Source organism: Leptonotus elevatus, chromosome 2 (genome assembly GCF_054856555.1).
Source record: "Leptonotus elevatus isolate MCC_2025b chromosome 2, RoL_Lele_1.0, whole genome shotgun sequence".
NCBI lineage: Eukaryota > Metazoa > Chordata > Actinopteri > Syngnathiformes > Syngnathidae > Leptonotus > Leptonotus elevatus.
Genome location: NC_141240.1, coordinates 8,898,500 through 8,916,379, shown reverse-complemented (window position 1 = coordinate 8,916,379; position 17,880 = coordinate 8,898,500). Strand labels below are relative to the sequence as shown.

The 17,880-nt window shown below is 43.8% G+C and overlaps 2 protein-coding genes across 6 annotated transcripts in view; one reads left to right on the top strand and one right to left on the bottom strand.

Annotated features, from left to right (window-relative positions):
• The window catches only part of LOC147178325 (R3H domain-containing protein 1-like), a 44,568-nt gene extending 41,984 nt beyond the window's left edge, over window positions 1-2,584 (bottom strand). The window contains 1 exon segment of the mRNA XM_086070015.1: window positions 2,179-2,584. The gene's annotated coding sequence lies outside the window, so the exon portion shown is untranslated.
• A 133-nt stretch (window positions 2,585-2,717) lies between these two features.
• The window catches only part of zranb3 (zinc finger, RAN-binding domain containing 3), an 84,081-nt gene continuing 68,918 nt past the window's right edge, over window positions 2,718-17,880 (top strand). For 2 of the 5 annotated variants that reach the window (XM_086070013.1, XM_086070009.1), the window contains exons 1-2: window positions 6,014-6,143; window positions 6,706-6,878. In XM_086070013.1, the coding sequence (XP_085926139.1) occupies window positions 6,730-6,878 (149 nt within the window). In that variant the 5' untranslated portion in view covers window positions 6,014-6,143; window positions 6,706-6,729. Of the gene's footprint in view, window positions 3,014-5,464; window positions 5,817-6,013; window positions 6,144-6,705; window positions 6,879-17,880 lie in introns of those variants that run through there. The other 3 variants (XM_086070011.1, XM_086070010.1, XM_086070012.1) reach the window with 3 other exon arrangements.

Here is a 17,880-nt window from a genome sequence, read left to right as displayed (position 1 = left end):
AAATTCATCCATTTGTGCATCCTCGCGCAACGTGCCGTCACTGACAGGGAGTGGTTCGCTGGCATTACAATCACAATAGAGCACAACAACCCTAAAGTGGCATCGTTCAGTGTTACCTCACCTCTTCACAATACACAAAAGTGCCATAATAGCAGACTCGCACAATGCACAGATTGTCCGAGCCATAAATGATCAAGTTTCAATAAGAGACTAATTAGAGAACAGGAGTGCATGGCTAATTTTAATCGGATAGCAATCAAATCTAAATAATAATTAAACAACTAATGACATTCAGATCTTCTTGGACTGTCCGCAGCATGCAACCATGCCATATTTTACTTCTAAGAAAACTGTTTAAAGAAAGAAGAAAAAAAGCGGGTGGAGGGTACTAATCATACTCCATGCTCTTAGCGGACAACTCTCACAGACAATTATGTGGACAGCAGGCTAATGAGACATTTCAGTGAGACACATAAGAGGCTGCAAGTGATGACAAGCGCGGGAGCTCAGCGGTAGAGGTGGATGTAGTCACATTTTGACAGTTATTTTCCTTCCTCTTCACATGAGCACACACACCTGCCTCTCTCACTAATTCTGACCTTTCACTCCCACACCTCCGCTAAGCTCTGCGTGGATCAGGGCAATTGCCTGGGCTAAAACCAGCTCGAGTGTAGGAGAAGGACCATCAATTCCGTCCTCCAAGTTGAATTCTGCCTGCAGCTCAAACGTGGGGAGAGGGTGAGTAAGAGTCAAATACTGAGCGAAAACTGGACGAGTCCTCACGTTATGGTGGGTGATTACATTTGTTTATGATCATTTTCACATCAAAAGAACCAGGGAGAAATAGCAGCAAACACCTCAGAGCGTCTGCTACAACTGAGGCATCGTGAAACAAAAGCACCAACACAAAGACAAAGCTCTGCGGATGAAAACTTAATATCAGCTTTTTATTTTTTTTTGCAACCCCCCCCCCCCCACCCCCTAAAAAAAACCCGACAAAAATATCCCACGAAAGAGACATTTTGACTCTAAGAAAGAAATCAAATACAGCCAATTAGCCACAAATCGAGGCGGTACAATTAAATGACTTGCGCACAACATGCCAAAAGCCACTTTCTATTTGGCACAGCACACACACAACCTGGCTAATAAAATAAAACACCCAATAAACAGCTAATTAGGATACTAATGCAGCTTTACATTCATGGCAGTGCAACAAAATAGATTTTTGTGTTTCGCTCAGCTGAGTAACTAATCTACCATTTCCTAGCTCTTCCTCCTAATTGCAAAGCCGGGAAAACATTGACAAGGGAGCTGGAAAGCCATTAGTGTAAAGGCAATGAAATAATAGCACTTTCATCCCCTGCTTCCCTTAATTTCAGGGCAACGAAGCTCACATCATCTTAAGGAACTGCCAGCAAACGGACGGTTAAATTAACTGCAAAAGCATAAACGAGCCCCTAATTGCGTGGCGTGCTCTGCCTCCAGGTCACATATGGTGATGGGACGCTGCGGTAGAGGCGCAGGCAGCCAGCATTAATAAATGACATTTGCAGCCGAGCATGGAGGTAATCCATTACCAGTCCCAGAGGAGAACTTCTTGGGAATATCAATCTGGGTAATTACAGGAGATGCAATAAAACTGAGAAAACTCACATGCAAGTCTTGCAGTTTTACTCTAACGGCGCCTCGTGAGAACCCAAGCTAAAAAAAAAAAGTCTGCCGCGGTCATTAAAAGTCAATTTGCACCTGCAGAACGACAGAGGCTGGAAAATGAGGAAGAGCCAAAGCTCTTACTGGCTCATCTTGGTTAATTATGCCGTCATGTAAACCCTAGCACGGGAAACTCTTGAGACCGGCAACACTGGCTGAGGTCGTTGAGCAACATGGTCCTGATGTAGCACAAGCGCACCGAATCTCACTTGAACAAGATCACACACTTGCTCAGCGACCTACAGCACAGCCATCACAAAAGCAAATAAATAGATACATATCTTTTTTTGTGTGTGTGACTCTTGAGTTTGATTTCTAACTGAATTAACCGAACCTTAAGTACGCGCATGAAAGAATAGCGGAAAAGAGACAAAATTTACAAGGAAAAAAGGAAGCACGTTGGTAACAAGGATCAATCAGAGAAGTGCAAGACAATATTGCGAGCCAGGAAGCTGCAGGACCTACCTGCCCTCCATCCCCAATGCAACTCAGCTCTTTAGCTTCCATTGTGTACAGGAGGCAATATTTGCTGGAGAAGAGACTGGACTCGCCTCCCCAGCTCGCACCTCCAGCAGCTGCCGGCTGCCTCCTGCACACTCGCGCGAAAGAGTGAGCGTGTGAGATGGGGAGAAGGGGCTCTAAAAGAAGAGGGTGAAGGGTAGTGGGTGTCACAAAGAGGGAGGGTAGTGGGTGTCACAAAGAGGGAGGGGAGGATGCTGCGCAAGCACAAGTCTACCTGCCACATCCCATCAAGCCAGCCAGCCTTGGAGACAGCGCCAAATCAACAGCTGGCCCCCGTGTGATGTCAGAGCACAAACAGCCAGTCACAGCAGCCGAAGCCGGCCGGCGCTACGGAGGGCTGTATGAACCAAAGTCAGCGCCGAAATGGGTCTCTTCATTAGCTACTCTGCTTTAGGATGGAGGCGGGGGAGGCGGAGGAGGAGGAAAGGGCATGCGGGGACATGGAATAGATGGCATGAGATGGAAGGAGGGAGGAAGAAAGGCAGCATAGACGGAGAGAGTGAGAGAGTGAGAGTGAGAGGCAAACCTGCATTGAAAGGAGGAGGAGGAGAACGGACAGGAACGACACGACTGCGGCCTGCTAGGTGCTCAAACACCAGGTGGAGAGTCGATGGGGAGGCGCTGGCTGCTGAGAGGCCGAGCTGTTCACTGGGCGAGTGTCCCAATAAAGCTGGCACCCTGCTTCTCACACAAGTCGACCAGGCTACGGCTAATCCTACTTGACTGAGACAACCCGAAATACCGCCCGGCACACAGGCTGCCTGAAAGGAGACATTCTGTAAGAAAGCAATCTACTTGAAGCAAATTACAAGCTTAATGGATCTGCTGGAAACAATTTTCTGCCTGTACATAATGAGACCAGACCACTGACCTCCTCTATTTCATCTAAGTGTGCCATGTGAGCATTTAATTGAGAAAATAATTAGGGATCTTGGCATGCCTGCGAGTGTTAATTTCATTAAATTATCTAATATTGTGAGGAGATGGATATGAAAAGGTTACAACCATGCTCCATGCAAAGAAAGCACTTTCATCACTAACATGTGCCTTGCGCAACAGAACAGCAAACGTCTAGACTGCCATTATGTGATTGTTTCTCAACATTTCTCAGACATTTAACAGCAAACACAGTGGGCGGTGAAGTTCCCACTGTCACTTAGCAACTAGCATCAGGCTGTGACAACCAATCCTTCCTTAAAGTCGTCTCTGACAAATGTATTATTGTGCTTCCTTTATCCTATGAAAAGGTCACTGATTAAACAGTAACAATTTATGGATTGACAGCTGAATTATTTAATAGCCTGCTGGACCAAATAATACAGGAAAGGAAGATTTCCCCCTGGAAGGCGATTAATTATTTAGTCACCGAGCCACACTTTTTGACAGGAAGACACAATATCTTCAACCTCAATATTGGACAATGTCAGCTCCAAAACCACCTCTAATCTGTGCATGTAACATTGAATTAGGTCATTACCACACAATGATTCATATATATATATATATATATATGATAATGCATGTTTTACAATTTTTCTACCTTGGTTGGTAGACAAAACAATAAAGAATGCCTCAGAAGGAAATACTCATGCTCAGATAACTTATTTTCAAATTTCCTGTGGCATTATAAAAGTACAGTATCTACCAATCCAGCTGCACCGGGCTATGCTGCTTGCTTCATGAAAATGACGCCACTGTATCAGTATGCTCAGTCATCCATGAGGCAATCCATCCATGCTGTAACTTTAATCGCTGTACATTTCAACCATGAGGCAATAATTGCCTGTGTTAATGCATCAAAATCACGGTCCACTGATTAGACAAGCCCAATGAGTTATCCGCAAAATTATGGTAAATTACAAGAAAATCAAGATGACGGTTTTGCCGCAACATGCATGTCAAAAACAACGTTCTCTTGCAGATGACACATTGTCAATAAAAGGGAGACATCTCATTTGAACCTTTTTCCTATATTCAACCCTAGGCATGCAATAATGTAATGCAGGCTATGACGCGGAGAATTGCAAATTCAACAGGACTGATTAAATTATTTCCGAATATGAGCACTGCAATTAATTTTTGGCAGTGTTGCCGTGAACGGCTCTGAATGATCAATCGCCAGATAGTCATGCACTGGGCGTGGTTTCTGCCTCGCTTCACACCCTTCTGTGTCTTTTGCGGCAGGTGGATATTTTGCCGTGACCGGCAACTCTTCAGCTTGCACTATTTTGCCGTGACCGGCTCTGATTGGTCAATCGTTGGACCGAGTCATGCACTGGCCGTGGTTCCGGCCTCGCTTCACCCCCTTCTGTGTCTTTTCACAAAGTTTTAATTTTGTTTTGCTACTGAAGATAGGCTGCTATCGGCATTACCAGCCTAACCTTCAGAGCATATAGGCTATTGTCAATAAATTGTAGCAAAAATAAATAAATAAAAAGTGTTCAAAGCAGGACTCAAACCCGTGACCTTGCACTTGTGTGTGTCTTAATCATTATGGCAGGAGCTAGGACAAATTCAATCACTGCTGCATAATTTGTACTTTTAGTTCTTGCGCGTTTCACAGCAAAATAGTATTAGGTGGCGAATTGCCGGTCACATATGGTATGAAATCATGGCCAGCCCTATTTGACTCATGGTTTCACCCTGGCCACCCCAAAGAAAAAAATCTGGCTACACCCCTGATCACTCTTCTAGAATTCTGTGTGGAAAATTCACTAAACGTGAAACAGAGAGGGATTCGAAACCGTGACCCGGCACTTTCGGGGTGGTACACATTTACCGGCGCAGAATTCGTACTTGCAATTCTCACGCGATTCACGGCAAAATAACACTAATTGGCGAATTGCCGCTCACGGCAAAACATCCATTTCGTATTAATTTAACGAAGTTGTTTTCCGTTCATGTCAACACGTCGCACATGCAACATAACTTAACAACCACTTACCAAACATTGAAACAAAGAGAAATGCAAGTGCCTAACAGTTAACATGTGTGGTAATTATGAATGCAATTGTTGTAAAACAGACGGGCCGAAGTTATTTATTTTAATGTAATGAAAAGAGTGCATCTTGTTTGATTCAGCACACGCCGACAGCTAACATAGTTGCTTAGCTTGCATAATTGTGTTTGCTTTCGGGCGATGTTTTCTACAGTAAAATTACTCAGGGGTGACGTCGATTTGTGTCTGCTAAGCTATTTGCCAGTATTGAGTGCTAACACCGGCCGGGCCGGCTGGGAGCTGTCACATACTCGCGAGACTGCTGTTTCCAGCTGCTAGCTACAAAGTGCGACACGCCTCGCTCACCTTCAGGCAAACCAAGCAAGCTTACAACTTCTTTGAGGGCATCGAGTGTTGCCTTACCACTTCGCTTGACAACTGGTGCGGAGCCGTCCACGTGCCCTAGCGTTTGGACACCGTGTTACTGTTAGCACAAAAGTACACCAACAGCCATTAGTTGTAGAGAGAGACGATGTGAGGTAGCAAATACTAGCAAGCAGCTTGAGAGCGTTGACTATTCGGCTCTGCACGCTCGACGTGAGGGCGTTGAAAATATATCACGGCTTGCCGTCGTCTGGTGTTAGTGAGTGCCAATATATAGCCACTTGCGCGTGGAAATGCTTCGTTTAAATACGTGTAAATAATTTCTAGTGTTATTGTTTAATTCGTGTGTGTGTTTTGTGTATGTAGCTACCGTGAATTACATGTAATAGAAAGTTGCTTGACTAGTTAGCGTGATGCTGAGGATGATAGGGGACATAAACCGAGTGCACCTCCATATTTTGCCGGGATATGCCTTCCCGTGTTGCAGTTCAACTTTCAGCTTTTTCCCAAAACATTTTTCGTTTTTGTACGTTCTACTTTTATATCTGGTAGGGGGGAAAACACACGCAAGCCAAAATGACGATGGGTATGTTTTCGAGTTTTGCTAACCAAACTATGACGTATACGATGCGATCAGTTGCACATTGTTCCATGAATAAAAGCTGTGGTGGCTGTCAGATTCTCGTTTTGTGGTGGACTGTAACTGTACAGTACATTATTGTACGCTTACTGCACAGTTGTGCTTGCCTGAAGTTGTCGTTCGTTGGTACAATATGGTGTTGCTTAGATGGTTTAATTATTCGCCAAAATTAAATTGCTTTTTGTATTATTTTTTTCAAGTTGAGGTACAATTCTTAACATACTGGAGGTTGAAGAGTTCTTATTATTTCCCTTGGCCTTAACTTCCGGTTCCTATTGCTCAGTCTATTAAAAACTGGCATTATACATTAGCTTGTTTAGCTCTGATGGTGTTGTCATTTACATAAATTATGTCCCATGAACCTAAAAAGTTGATATGAAAGCAACTGTTATCAGTTTATTTTGAATGGAATCTGCTTTCCCGCGCCTCAGAGTCCCTTTGGTATAGCATTGTCTTGATTGTTGCAAGTGCTTACAGATCAATATTTTTGTTTACATCTTAAATTCAGATCCAAGCTACTGGTGAGGACATAATGCCCATGGATGGTAGTGACGCGCTGCAGCCTTCTGACTGTGACACAAGATGGTCACAGCAGATGTCAGGCCTCCCTCACAAGCTCCTGCAGCGCTTGATGCCTTTCCAACGGGAAGGAGTGCAGTTTGCCCTATCTAAGAATGGAAGGTAAGCAACACTCCCGTCAGTGCGATCATCCTGATTCTGTTGTTTGTCAAAAATATAAGTCAAGCCAATCTTTTATCTCATTTGACCACCATCCTATGCACAGCTATGCGCACGACAACCCTGATGACATAATGCAAAATTATGGAGATATATGCTGTGATCATCTGCAGCTTGCACATGCTGTAATATTTAGTAGTGCAGAAAAGTGGTGGCTGGAAACCACCATATAGGAGGCTAAGACAATGTTTTTAGCCCCACGATTCCATTATATTAGTCAAACTAAATTAGCCTCAGTGTGGATTCAATGATATTGAATTTATATATGCTTAATATGTCTTCTAGGAGATGGTTCTTTATTTGTTCAATATCATAATATATGTGTTATAATACAGTATATTCGGTGGCAGAAATGCATCTTTGGAATCAAAGGGTCAGAGTCCCAATATGAACAAAAATAAATAAATACTAGATGTTAGAAGGATGCTTGTCTGCTTCCTGACTTGGCGTGGTCTTGAGCAAGGTATCAATCCCCAAACTCCACGCACACAACCTCCAACCCAAGCTCAATAAGTGCAACACTCTTTGCATTGGGACACGCAAACCCCTCCACCACGATAAGGTGATGACTCACGGAGGTGGGGCTCGAAGGCAAGCGTCTGGTGGCCGGGCCTACACCCATGGGGCCCGGCCGGGCACAGCCCGAAAAGGCAACGTGGGTCCCCCTTCCCATGGGCTCACCACCGGTGGAAGGGGCCAAAGGGGTCAGGTGCGCAGTGAGTTGGGTGGCAGCCAAAGGCGGGGGCCTTGGCGGTCCGACCCTCGGCTACTGAAGCTAGTTCTGGGGACATGGAATGTCACCTCTCTGACAGGGAAGGAGCCCGAGCTGATGTGCGAGGCTGAGAAGTTCCGACTAGATATAGTCGGACTCACCTCCACACACGGCTTGGGTTCTGGTACCAATCCTCTCGAGAGGGGCTGGACCCTCTTCCACTCTGGAGTTGCCCACGGTGAGAGGCGCAGAGCAGGTGTGGGCATACTCATTGCCCCCCGGCTAGGCGCCTGTGCGTTGGGGTTTACCCCGGTGAACGAGAGGGTAGCCTCCCTCCGCCTACAGGTGGGGGGACGGGTCCTGACTGTTGTTTGTGCTTATGCACCGAACAACAGCTCAGAGTACCCACCCTTTCTGGAGTCCTTGGAGGGTGTGCTGGAGAGCGCTCCCCCCGGGGACTCCCTCGTTCTGCTGGGGGACTTCAACGCTCACGTGGGTAATGACAGTGAGACCTGGAGGGGCGTGATTGGGAGGAACGGCCCCCCCGATCAAAACCCGAGCGGTGTTTTGTTGTTGGACTTCTGTGCTCGTCACGGACTGACCATAACAAACACCATGTTCAAGCACAAGGGTGTCCATATGTGCACTTGGCACCAGGACACCCTAGGCCGCAGTTCGATGATCGACTTTGTAGTCGTGTCATCGGATTTGCGGCCGTATGTGTTGGACACTCGGGTTAAGAGAGGGGCGGAGCTGTCAACTGATCACCACCTGGTGGTGTGTTGGCTCCGATGGCCGGGTAAGATGCTGGTCCGACCAGGCAGGCCCAAACGTATTGTGAGGGTCTGCTGGGAACGTCTGGCAGAATCCCCTGTCAGAAAGAGTTTCAACGCCCACCTCCGGCAGAGCTTCTTCGTTGTCCCGGGGGAGGCGGGGGACGTTGAGTCCGAATGGACCATGTTCCGTGCTTCCATTGTTGAAGCGGCCGATCGGAGCTGTGGCCGTAAGGTGGTTGGTGCCTGTCGGGGCGGCAATCCTCGAACCCGCTGGTGGACACCAGCGGTAAGGGATGCCGTCAAGCTAAAGAAGGAGTCCTATTGGGCCTTTTTGGCCTGTGGGACTCCGGAGGCTACTGACAGGTACCGGCTGGCCAAGCGGAATGCGGCTTCGGTGGTCGCTGAGGCAAAAACTCGGACATGGGAGGAGTTCGGTGAGGCCATGGAGAACGACTTCCGGACGGCTTCGAGGAAATTCTGGTCCACCATCCGGCGTCTCAGGAGAGGAAAGCAGTGCGCCATTAACACTGTGTATAGTGAAGATGGGGTGCTGTTGACCTCGACTTGGGACGTCGTGAATCGGTGGGGAGAATACTTTGAAGACCTCCTCAATTCCACCAACATGCCTTCCTTTGAGGAAGCAGTGTCTGGGGACTCTGAGGTGGGCCCCCCTATCTCTGGGGTCGAAGTCACTGAAGTGGTTGGAAAGCTTCTTGGTAGCAGGGCCTCGGGGGTGGATGAGGTTCGCCCGGAGTTCCTAAAGGCTCTGGATGTAGTGGGGCTGTCGTGGTTGACACGTCTCTACAACATCGCGTGGACATCAGGGACAGTGCCTCTGGATTGGCAGACCGGGGTGGTGGTTCCTCTTTTTAAGAAGGGGGACCGGAGGGTGTGTTCCAACTTTAGAGAGATCACACTCCTCAGCCTCCCAGGTAAGGTCTATTCGGGGGTGCTGCAGAGGAGGATCCGTCGGGAAGTTGAATCTCGGATTCAGGAGGAGCAGTGTGGTTTTCGTCCCGGCCGTGGAACAGTGGACCAGCTCTACACCCTCAGCAGGATCCTTGAGGGTGCGTGGGAGTTCGCCCAACCAGTCCACATGTGCTTTGTGGACTTGGAGAAGGCGTTTGACCGTGTCCCTCGGGGAGTCCTGTGGGGGGTGCTTCGGGAGTATGGGGTACCGGGCCCCCTGATACGGGCTATTCGGTCCCTGTACGACCGATGTCAGAGTTTGGTCCGCATTGCCGGCAGTAAGTCGAATTTGTTTCCTGTGAGGGTCGGACTCCGCCAAGGTTGCCCTTTGTCACCGATTCTGTTCGTAACTTTTATGGACAGAATTTCTAGCCGCAGCCGGAGTGTCGAGGGGGTCCGGTTTGGTGGCTCAACATTGCATCTCTGCTTTTTGCAGATGATGTGGTGCTGTTGGCTTCTTCAAGCCGTGATCTCCAGCTCTCGCTGGAGCGGTTTGCAGCCGAGTGTGAAGCGGTTGGGATGAGGATCAGCAACTCCAAATCCGAGACCATGGTCCTCAGTCGAAAAGGGTGGAGTGCCCTCTGCGGGTCGGGGATGAGGTCCTGCCCCAAGTGGAGGAGTTCAAGTATCTTGGGGTCTTGTTCACGAGTGAGGGTAGGTTAGAGCGGGAGATCGACAGACGGATCGGTGCAGCGTCTGCAGTGATGCGGACGCTGTATCGGTCCGTTGTGGTGAAGAAGGAGCTGAGCTGAAAGGCAAAGCTCTCGATTTACCGGTCGATCTACGTTCCTGCCCTCACCTATGGTCACGAGCTGTGGGTCGTGACCGAAAGAACAAGATCCCGGATACAAGCGGCCGAAATGAGTTTCCTCCGCAGGGTAGCCGGGCTCTCCCTTAGAGATAGGGTGAGAAGCTCGGTCATTCGGGAGGGACTCAGCGTCGAGCCGCTACTCCTCCACGTTGAGAGGAACCAGTTGAGTTGGCTGGGGCATCTGGTTCGGATGCCTCCTGGGGAGGTGTTCCGGGCATGTCCTACCGGCAGGAGGACCCGGGGACGACCCAGGACACGCTGGAGAGACTACGTGTCACGGCTGGCTTGGGAACGCCTTGGGATCCCATCGGAGGAGCTGGCTGAAGTGGCTGGTGAGAGGGAAGTCTGGGCTTCCCTGCTAAAGCTGCTGCCCCCGCGACCCGACCCCGGATAAGCGGAATTGAAGACGGAACGGAACGGAACTCTTTGCATGTCCATTCATTCTGGCAATTCTCCTTGTATTTGCCTGCATGTGTGTGATCTAGTTGTCAGTGCGACCTGCAAAAGATCATTATGATGTGAACAATAAAGTCTGGAGATGGTAATGTTAGAAAGACTGTATATAAGACTGTATATAAGACAGAAGAAAAATACATATTCACAAAACAACTCAAAAGGATTATCAAATATAGCCAACGTTTGGAAGGTAATTTAGTATTTTTTCTTGTCCAAAGGAAGTTTTTTGGCTCAAGTATCGGCTGCATGAGAATACCAGGATTTGACCGAATCCTAACACGTCCAGTTGATGCATGCGCGGGTTCTCAGGGAGGTCAACACCGGGGCAGCCAATCTGAGTAGCTCCGCTGTGATGCGGTGGCCATATTGATTCAGGAAGACGGAAAGGCGCTGCTTATGCGCGCGGGCAGGTCAGAAGTCAATTGACTTTTGCTGCATTATATGGACAGCACTGCCAGATGGCATCAGTGTGACAGCGAGAACTGTTTGTGTACTGTTCCTTCTGGAAGAGAAACATTAGTGGTTTTTACACAATTACAGTTATTCTGAAAACCGCCATGATTTTCTGAGTCTTTAGTTTATTGACATAAAGTTTAGATGTAGGATCATAGTTGTGAAAAGTAATAAACCCATTTTGTGAGAAATACAATCCCACAAGAAAATTAGGGGTGGGTGATATAGCCTAAAATGAGTGTTTTGGTATTTCAAGGTTCAAAATAAGTAGTTTCGCATAATAGTTTGTGGAGGGGGATGCATTTTGCGCCTTATATAAAGTAGACGCATTGTAGCCAAGCTACACTCTAAAAACAGTTGGGTCAAAAATAATCCAACTATGGGTCAAAAATGGACCGATCCTCTACTTGGGTGTATTTGACTCAACTTTGAGTCAAGAAATGGGTCTTTTATGTAAAACAACTCATAAATATTGGTCAGATCCTTTACTTGGGTCATTTTGTATAAAACAACCCAGAAAGTTGGGTCAAATTGACCGATAAAGTGGATTAGTCAATTTTTGATCCATAATTGGGTTACTTTTGACCCAACTGTTTTTAGAGAGTACGGCGCGGACCCACACTTGTGTCTACTGCTGCCTGGACTTTTTTCTTTTTATCCCGCTTCTCTGAAGAGCTGTGCGGTTGGACTGTTCTCTTGGCGGGAGCATGCAATGATTGGAGGGGGTCTAGTCTGTGTCAAAGTTGTAGTGTGGCCACTTTCCCGGTCAAAGACACAGAACAAATTTATGACACCTTGTCTGTCATGAGCGACAGCTTGCCACCATAATTATATCATACAGGGTGCTTAGAAGTTTGGATTAGTAAATGCACAGCCAGTGTAGTACTCCAAGGGGCTATGCTATATGTTGTAGGTGTTGTAGGTTTTAGTCAAGTGAAGGTTATATTCGTTTTCTCTCGAGGTGTCTTCATTTTTGTTTGAACACTCCCAAAACTTTTAGTAAAATAAATACTATTTGTCTTATTCCGTGCAAGGTTATTTTAGTTAACTAAAACTAACGAAAAAACTAAAACAAGAATTCAAAAAACAATTTCGTTAACAAAATAAAATAAAAACGAAAATGCTTTTAAAAAAACGAAAACTAACTGAAACTACATTTTCTGTTTACAAAACTAACTAAAGCTAACTATAATTACAGCAAAAATGTCCTTCGTTTTAGTCTTTGGTAATACATTTAATGCATGAGACTTTGGGGATGATATTAAATGGGATTTTAAGTAGATTTATTTAGATATTAACCGCAATAAGGACATTTTATGTGTCACACAAAAGTGACGTCATCTAGCAGCAGCCAATAGAAAAGCACCTTCAGATGACGTTGCTCCCATGGTGTTTTTTAAATATTGCGCACAAGTAATACCCTTTTTTTTTTAAACTAATACTGAAACTAACTAAAACTAAGCCTTTAGGAAATAACTAAAACTAATAAAAACTTACCGAACCACCTTGAAAACTAATTAAAACTAACTACATTTACAAACCAAAACTCAAAACTAACTCAAATGAAAAATTCCAAAACTATAATAACACACTGATTCCGTGTCAGCCGGTTTAAACTTATAAACACACAACCATGAAACTACTGTGCATCCCACTTTCTAAAATGCTTGCTACTCAGTCAAGTTGCATAAGGGCAGCTAATGCCTTATGTTTTTGATACAAGAAATGCTAAGTTTGAACTGAAATATTTGTGTTTGAAATTACCCCACGGAATGCTATGCACAATGAGAATTTAAGAAATAGGAACGGTAGATTTAATTTAAAAAAAAGAAAACGGAAACCAATTGGTCATTCGTTATTAAGTAAAATGTTTTATTTTCTCTTTTGTATTTGTAATTCCTCTTTCATCAAGCAAAATATATTTTATCCAAATATTTGATTATTCTGTAGAATTTTCAGTAGGATACTATAATGCTAAAATATTCATTAGCTGCAGCCTTACAACTCCCCTATTATAATGTTATGTTTTTATTGTTCATTATTAAACCCTTGGTTCAGGTCCCAGTTGCTCCTCCAATTACATCACTGATTAGCAAAAATGCTCCACAAAGAAACAAAGAAGGAGACTGTAGCCAGCCACCTTGGATGTGGCCACGGAAGTAAAATTGATGACAAATTGAAGAGAAGCACAATATGAATGGTAACAAAAGAGCCCAGAAGCACCTCCAAAGAAAATATAGGTGAACTCCAAGGTCAAAGTACATCCGTCATTGTTTGAGCCAAAGTGGACTACATTGGAGATGACCAAGGACGGCATCACTGTTGAAAATAAATCATCAAACAGGAAGACTGAAATCTGCCAATCTGGATGTTGATTGTTGACAAGACTCAAAGCTTCTCAGTGAATGTCCTGTGGACAGACTAGACTGTACTGTTTGGCAAGGCAAATCAGCTCTATGATCACAGATGCAAAAATTAATCTCACCAAGAAAATAACAATGTACCTACTGTGTTACATGGAGGAGAGGCTCTGTTATGTTCTGTGGCTGTTATGCTACATCTGGCACAGGGTGTCTTGAATCTGTGCAGGGTACAATGAAATCTCAGGACTATTAAGGTATTCATGAGAGAAATGGGCTGGCCGGTGTCAGCATGGGTCTTGCTACAGGATAAAGACCCAAAACACAGCTAAAAATACCCATGAATGGATACGAGCAAAACATTGGACTATTCTGAAGTGGCTTCTACGAGCCTGATCTGATCTAAATCCTATTGAACATCTGTGGTAGGATCTGAAACATCTGGAGAAAGCAGCTTTCAAACTTGAGGTCACTGAAGCTGTTTAGTAAATACCTGCTGAGAGGTGCAGAATTGTCATTGAAGGTTGAAATTGTTTGATTGTAGTGATTGCCTCAAAAAGTTGTGCAACAAAATACTGTAGTAAGTTAAGGGTACCATAATATTTTTGTTTGTTTTTTAATAATGATTCTGTTGAACCACAATTCAAAATCAATGTCTGATTTTCATTTGTTAATTTTCATATACATATTTAAAAAATTGAATATGATCTTTTTTTGTCCGATTCGAGTGATTTTTTTGGGGCGACCATTGTGGGATTTTCTTTCATTAAAGTAGCACTAAGGAACTTTGCAACCGTAATAAAATATTTTCACAACTCTTCTGATGAAACATCAACTTAAAACTAGTTGAATGGTACCTTTGCCATGGCCTAAGGGGGTCTGTATCATGTTTACTGGCACTAAGCTTCTTTGAGGTGAATGGTAGGAACACTGCCACACAAAAAACTACAAATGTGTTGACTGCTTTATGTCACGTTAAAGCTACCCCGGATGAAAGGACAGTTAAGGATCAACATTGGCCAGGCTTTCACTAACTGGGCTAAGCTAAAAAAAAATGTTGCAATGCGCTTGTCCTCATAGGAAACGTGGTCTTCCTTCAGACAAACAATACCTTTTTTGTCCATATGGCGCCGTAAACTGAAAGTTCCTTAGTGTTGCTTTAACAGAGTGGTGCCAACAATTTTGTCCATATGTATACACATGAATGCGTCTATATGAATATACTACCATTTAAAACATTTTTGAAACTAAATTATTATGTGACATTCACACTGTAAAAGGTACAGTACTATCATGTTTCAATTATCCCTTGCTAGCACATTTTTCAACTCACCCGAGTCACTGACGGAACTATAACATCAATATGCATTGTAATAGTAGAGTCTAATCTAAACCATAGACCACATTTCTACTGTCTTCGTGCATACCTAACTGTATTCCGCACAACTTTAGGCACTCCATACTGTAGCTCGTTCCACCACACACCAGTAGCACTACCTGGCCCGCTACGCCTGTCCTGTCCATCCTGTCTTCTCCCTTCCTGTCTTATTGGCTTGGTGTTGTGTCCCTTCCTCAGAGGGTACAGTATACCTGCGTAGATAAGAACAAGACTCCTATGTAACATAGTACTCATATATTATACCATATTATTGTGCCAATGCTGTTTTTTTTCCCCATTTCTGTTCTTTCTCTCTTTTCTTTGTCCCACAGTTCTCTCATAAACCTTGTTCTGTCTGCCTGCTTTTCCAATAAATAGCATAGTACGGGTACAAACAACCACAGATGGAGTATTTCAAGCTCCACTGTTGCACAGAAAAACTGTTACAGTCATCATCATCATCTTCATTGGGAAGACTCAAGGTCCGCATAAAAAGACAGACAACGCAAATATTTATGTTCCGATCACATTTTTTGCACCCAAGTCTGAGTCACCCGATTGACACTTGGCGCTTGGTAATAGTGTCAGTCCTCGTTTTAATTATTAAATAGATATTTTACAACACTGTATTTTTGCAGATCAGTTATTTCAAATTAACTTAATGGTTTCTTGCAAACAAATCCTTACTATGATCCCAGAAGACACCTTGTTGATAATTATTTTTATGTGCACAAATCTTTATTTATAATAAAGTTAATTATTTATTTTAAGTCAAATTGCTCTGGACATATGATTACAAATGGAGTTCCAAAGTTTATTAAATCACATTCTCATGGTGCAGCACTAATATGATGTAAGTCTGTTTTTGCCCATCCAAAAATGTGTTGGGCTGGTTAGGGGGTGGGGTGCTTGGCTGAAAAAACTATTATTTCACAAGGGTTACATCAACGAAAAAAAGTTGAGAAACAATTGTATAGAAAATGAATGGATGGATGGAATAAACCTAACATGCATGTTTTTGGAATGTGGAAGGAAGCTGCAGTACCCAGAAAACCCACCCATCAAATATGTTTGACAGTGATACATGTTAAATCTGCCTTTCATGTTACATTTTCATTGCGTTTAACTTTGGTTTGATGACACATTTTTTGATCATCCATTGTGAGAGGGTTTGGAATTTTGAAAAAGGAATAATTTAGAGAGTCCATGTTGCTACTGTATATCAAAAACATACCAGCTGTAAACAAAACAACCTTGATGAAAACTCAACATCTTTGGTAGTCTATTCAAGGCTCAAACTAATTCATGCTGTAATATGTTGTACGTAGTTCTAGCACAAGATCCAGAAATGAAATTCATTGGCCAGATGTTCTACCTAATCTCAGGTGTTTTTACCTACCAATTAGAGCGCAGGTGCTGACTTGTTGGATTTCTCACACTTTCTGGGAAATTTGGGTTGTCGCAATACCTGAAACGGAAGTAAATGAGGCAGACTGTCAGGGTGTTAAAAAAGAAGAGGAAATAGCAGCCCTTTATTACCTCCTGGAAGACACTGAACATCATTGATGTCAGATGTCTAAAAGTGTGGGAGGATTCGTGGGCAGATTTTTATTTTAAGACTCACAATCATGTCTTTTCACATTCCGAGCATCAGGAGTACCGAACCAAAACATCAAATGTTGCTGCAATTCATATGCTGATGCAGCATGCTGCATGGGCAGTGTAGGAGGACGAGGGGATTTTTATGCATTTAGATGACGGATATTGTGGGGAAGTTATGGCACAGTACAACAATAAAATCCCAGTGAATGTGGCTAGATGTGTTGTTTGCAAAGTGGGCCTATAATCGGTTATGCTTAAGTACATACTGTATTTTACCCAGAGTGCACTTGGTCAGCACTTGAGTGTGGCTATCTACAGTGGATATTGGAGGGAAAACGATGTCAATTTGAAGTAAAGTGCATCCATGAAGAATTCTTCGTCACTTCCATTAAGATACTGACAGTGATGTTGCATGTGCTTGCTTTTCCTGTTGTGAGCTGTCCAAAATATTACTTCAAGTGACTGTGCTTTTATCGAATGAGGTCTGCTGCACTCATGCAAGAGAGGATTGATAAACAGGCTTTATTGTTCCTTCACAAACTGTGCTGGTTATATTACTTAGTTTTCTGTGCACATGTTTTCCTCTGCACTTGTACTCGCGCACAAAAAAACACTTTAAAGTCTCCATAAAGTAATTTTGACTCCCCAGATGCACATAAGGAAAATGGCACTGAGTAAAACCATATTTAGAGTTAGTCTGTATGGTATAAATTAGGCATGACAACTGTCATAGACTCATCATGCCGTTTTGAACCCCCAGAGACCCGGGTTCTCGTTTCAGCCATTTCCACCACTACATACTTTGATTGACTTTCCGTTAGCCATCTACTGTATGTCATAGCTTTTCTTGTCACATGTTAATAACCTAATGACATTATACAAGATACAAACAAATGAGAAAAGGTCTAAATGAGTCATTGAACATAAAGTACAGTAGGTTAACTTCCTCACTTCAAGCAACTAAAGTTTTTAAGAGTACCGTTTGAGAAGAAATTATTAATATACCTGTAATGTATTTTACTTAATTCAATAGGTATTACAGGAAACAAAGACTATGATTATAATTAAAGCCATCCAAGTTCAAACCGTCTGAGTCGAGTTACAAAACACCCACACACTGTGATCTATTTTTATTTTAGTCATATTCAGTTTACATATGCTGTCTGTTAAGTTTGCCTGAAAAGTAATATACAGTATGTCTATCAAAACTCAAAATTCCCCTGACAATCCTAGTAGCATCATAATTGCTATTCATCAGTCTTCTCCGCGGATGAAAAGAAACAAAACCTTAAAATAATGTGGAAATTCAACACACGGTTGCTTTTTTTAGTACATGCAGGGATTTTGCTGCTCTCTGCTCCACTGTGCGATGTATTCTAAAATGAGCATGGATGTTTTTTATTGAATAGGGATTTTGCGTAGTTGTAT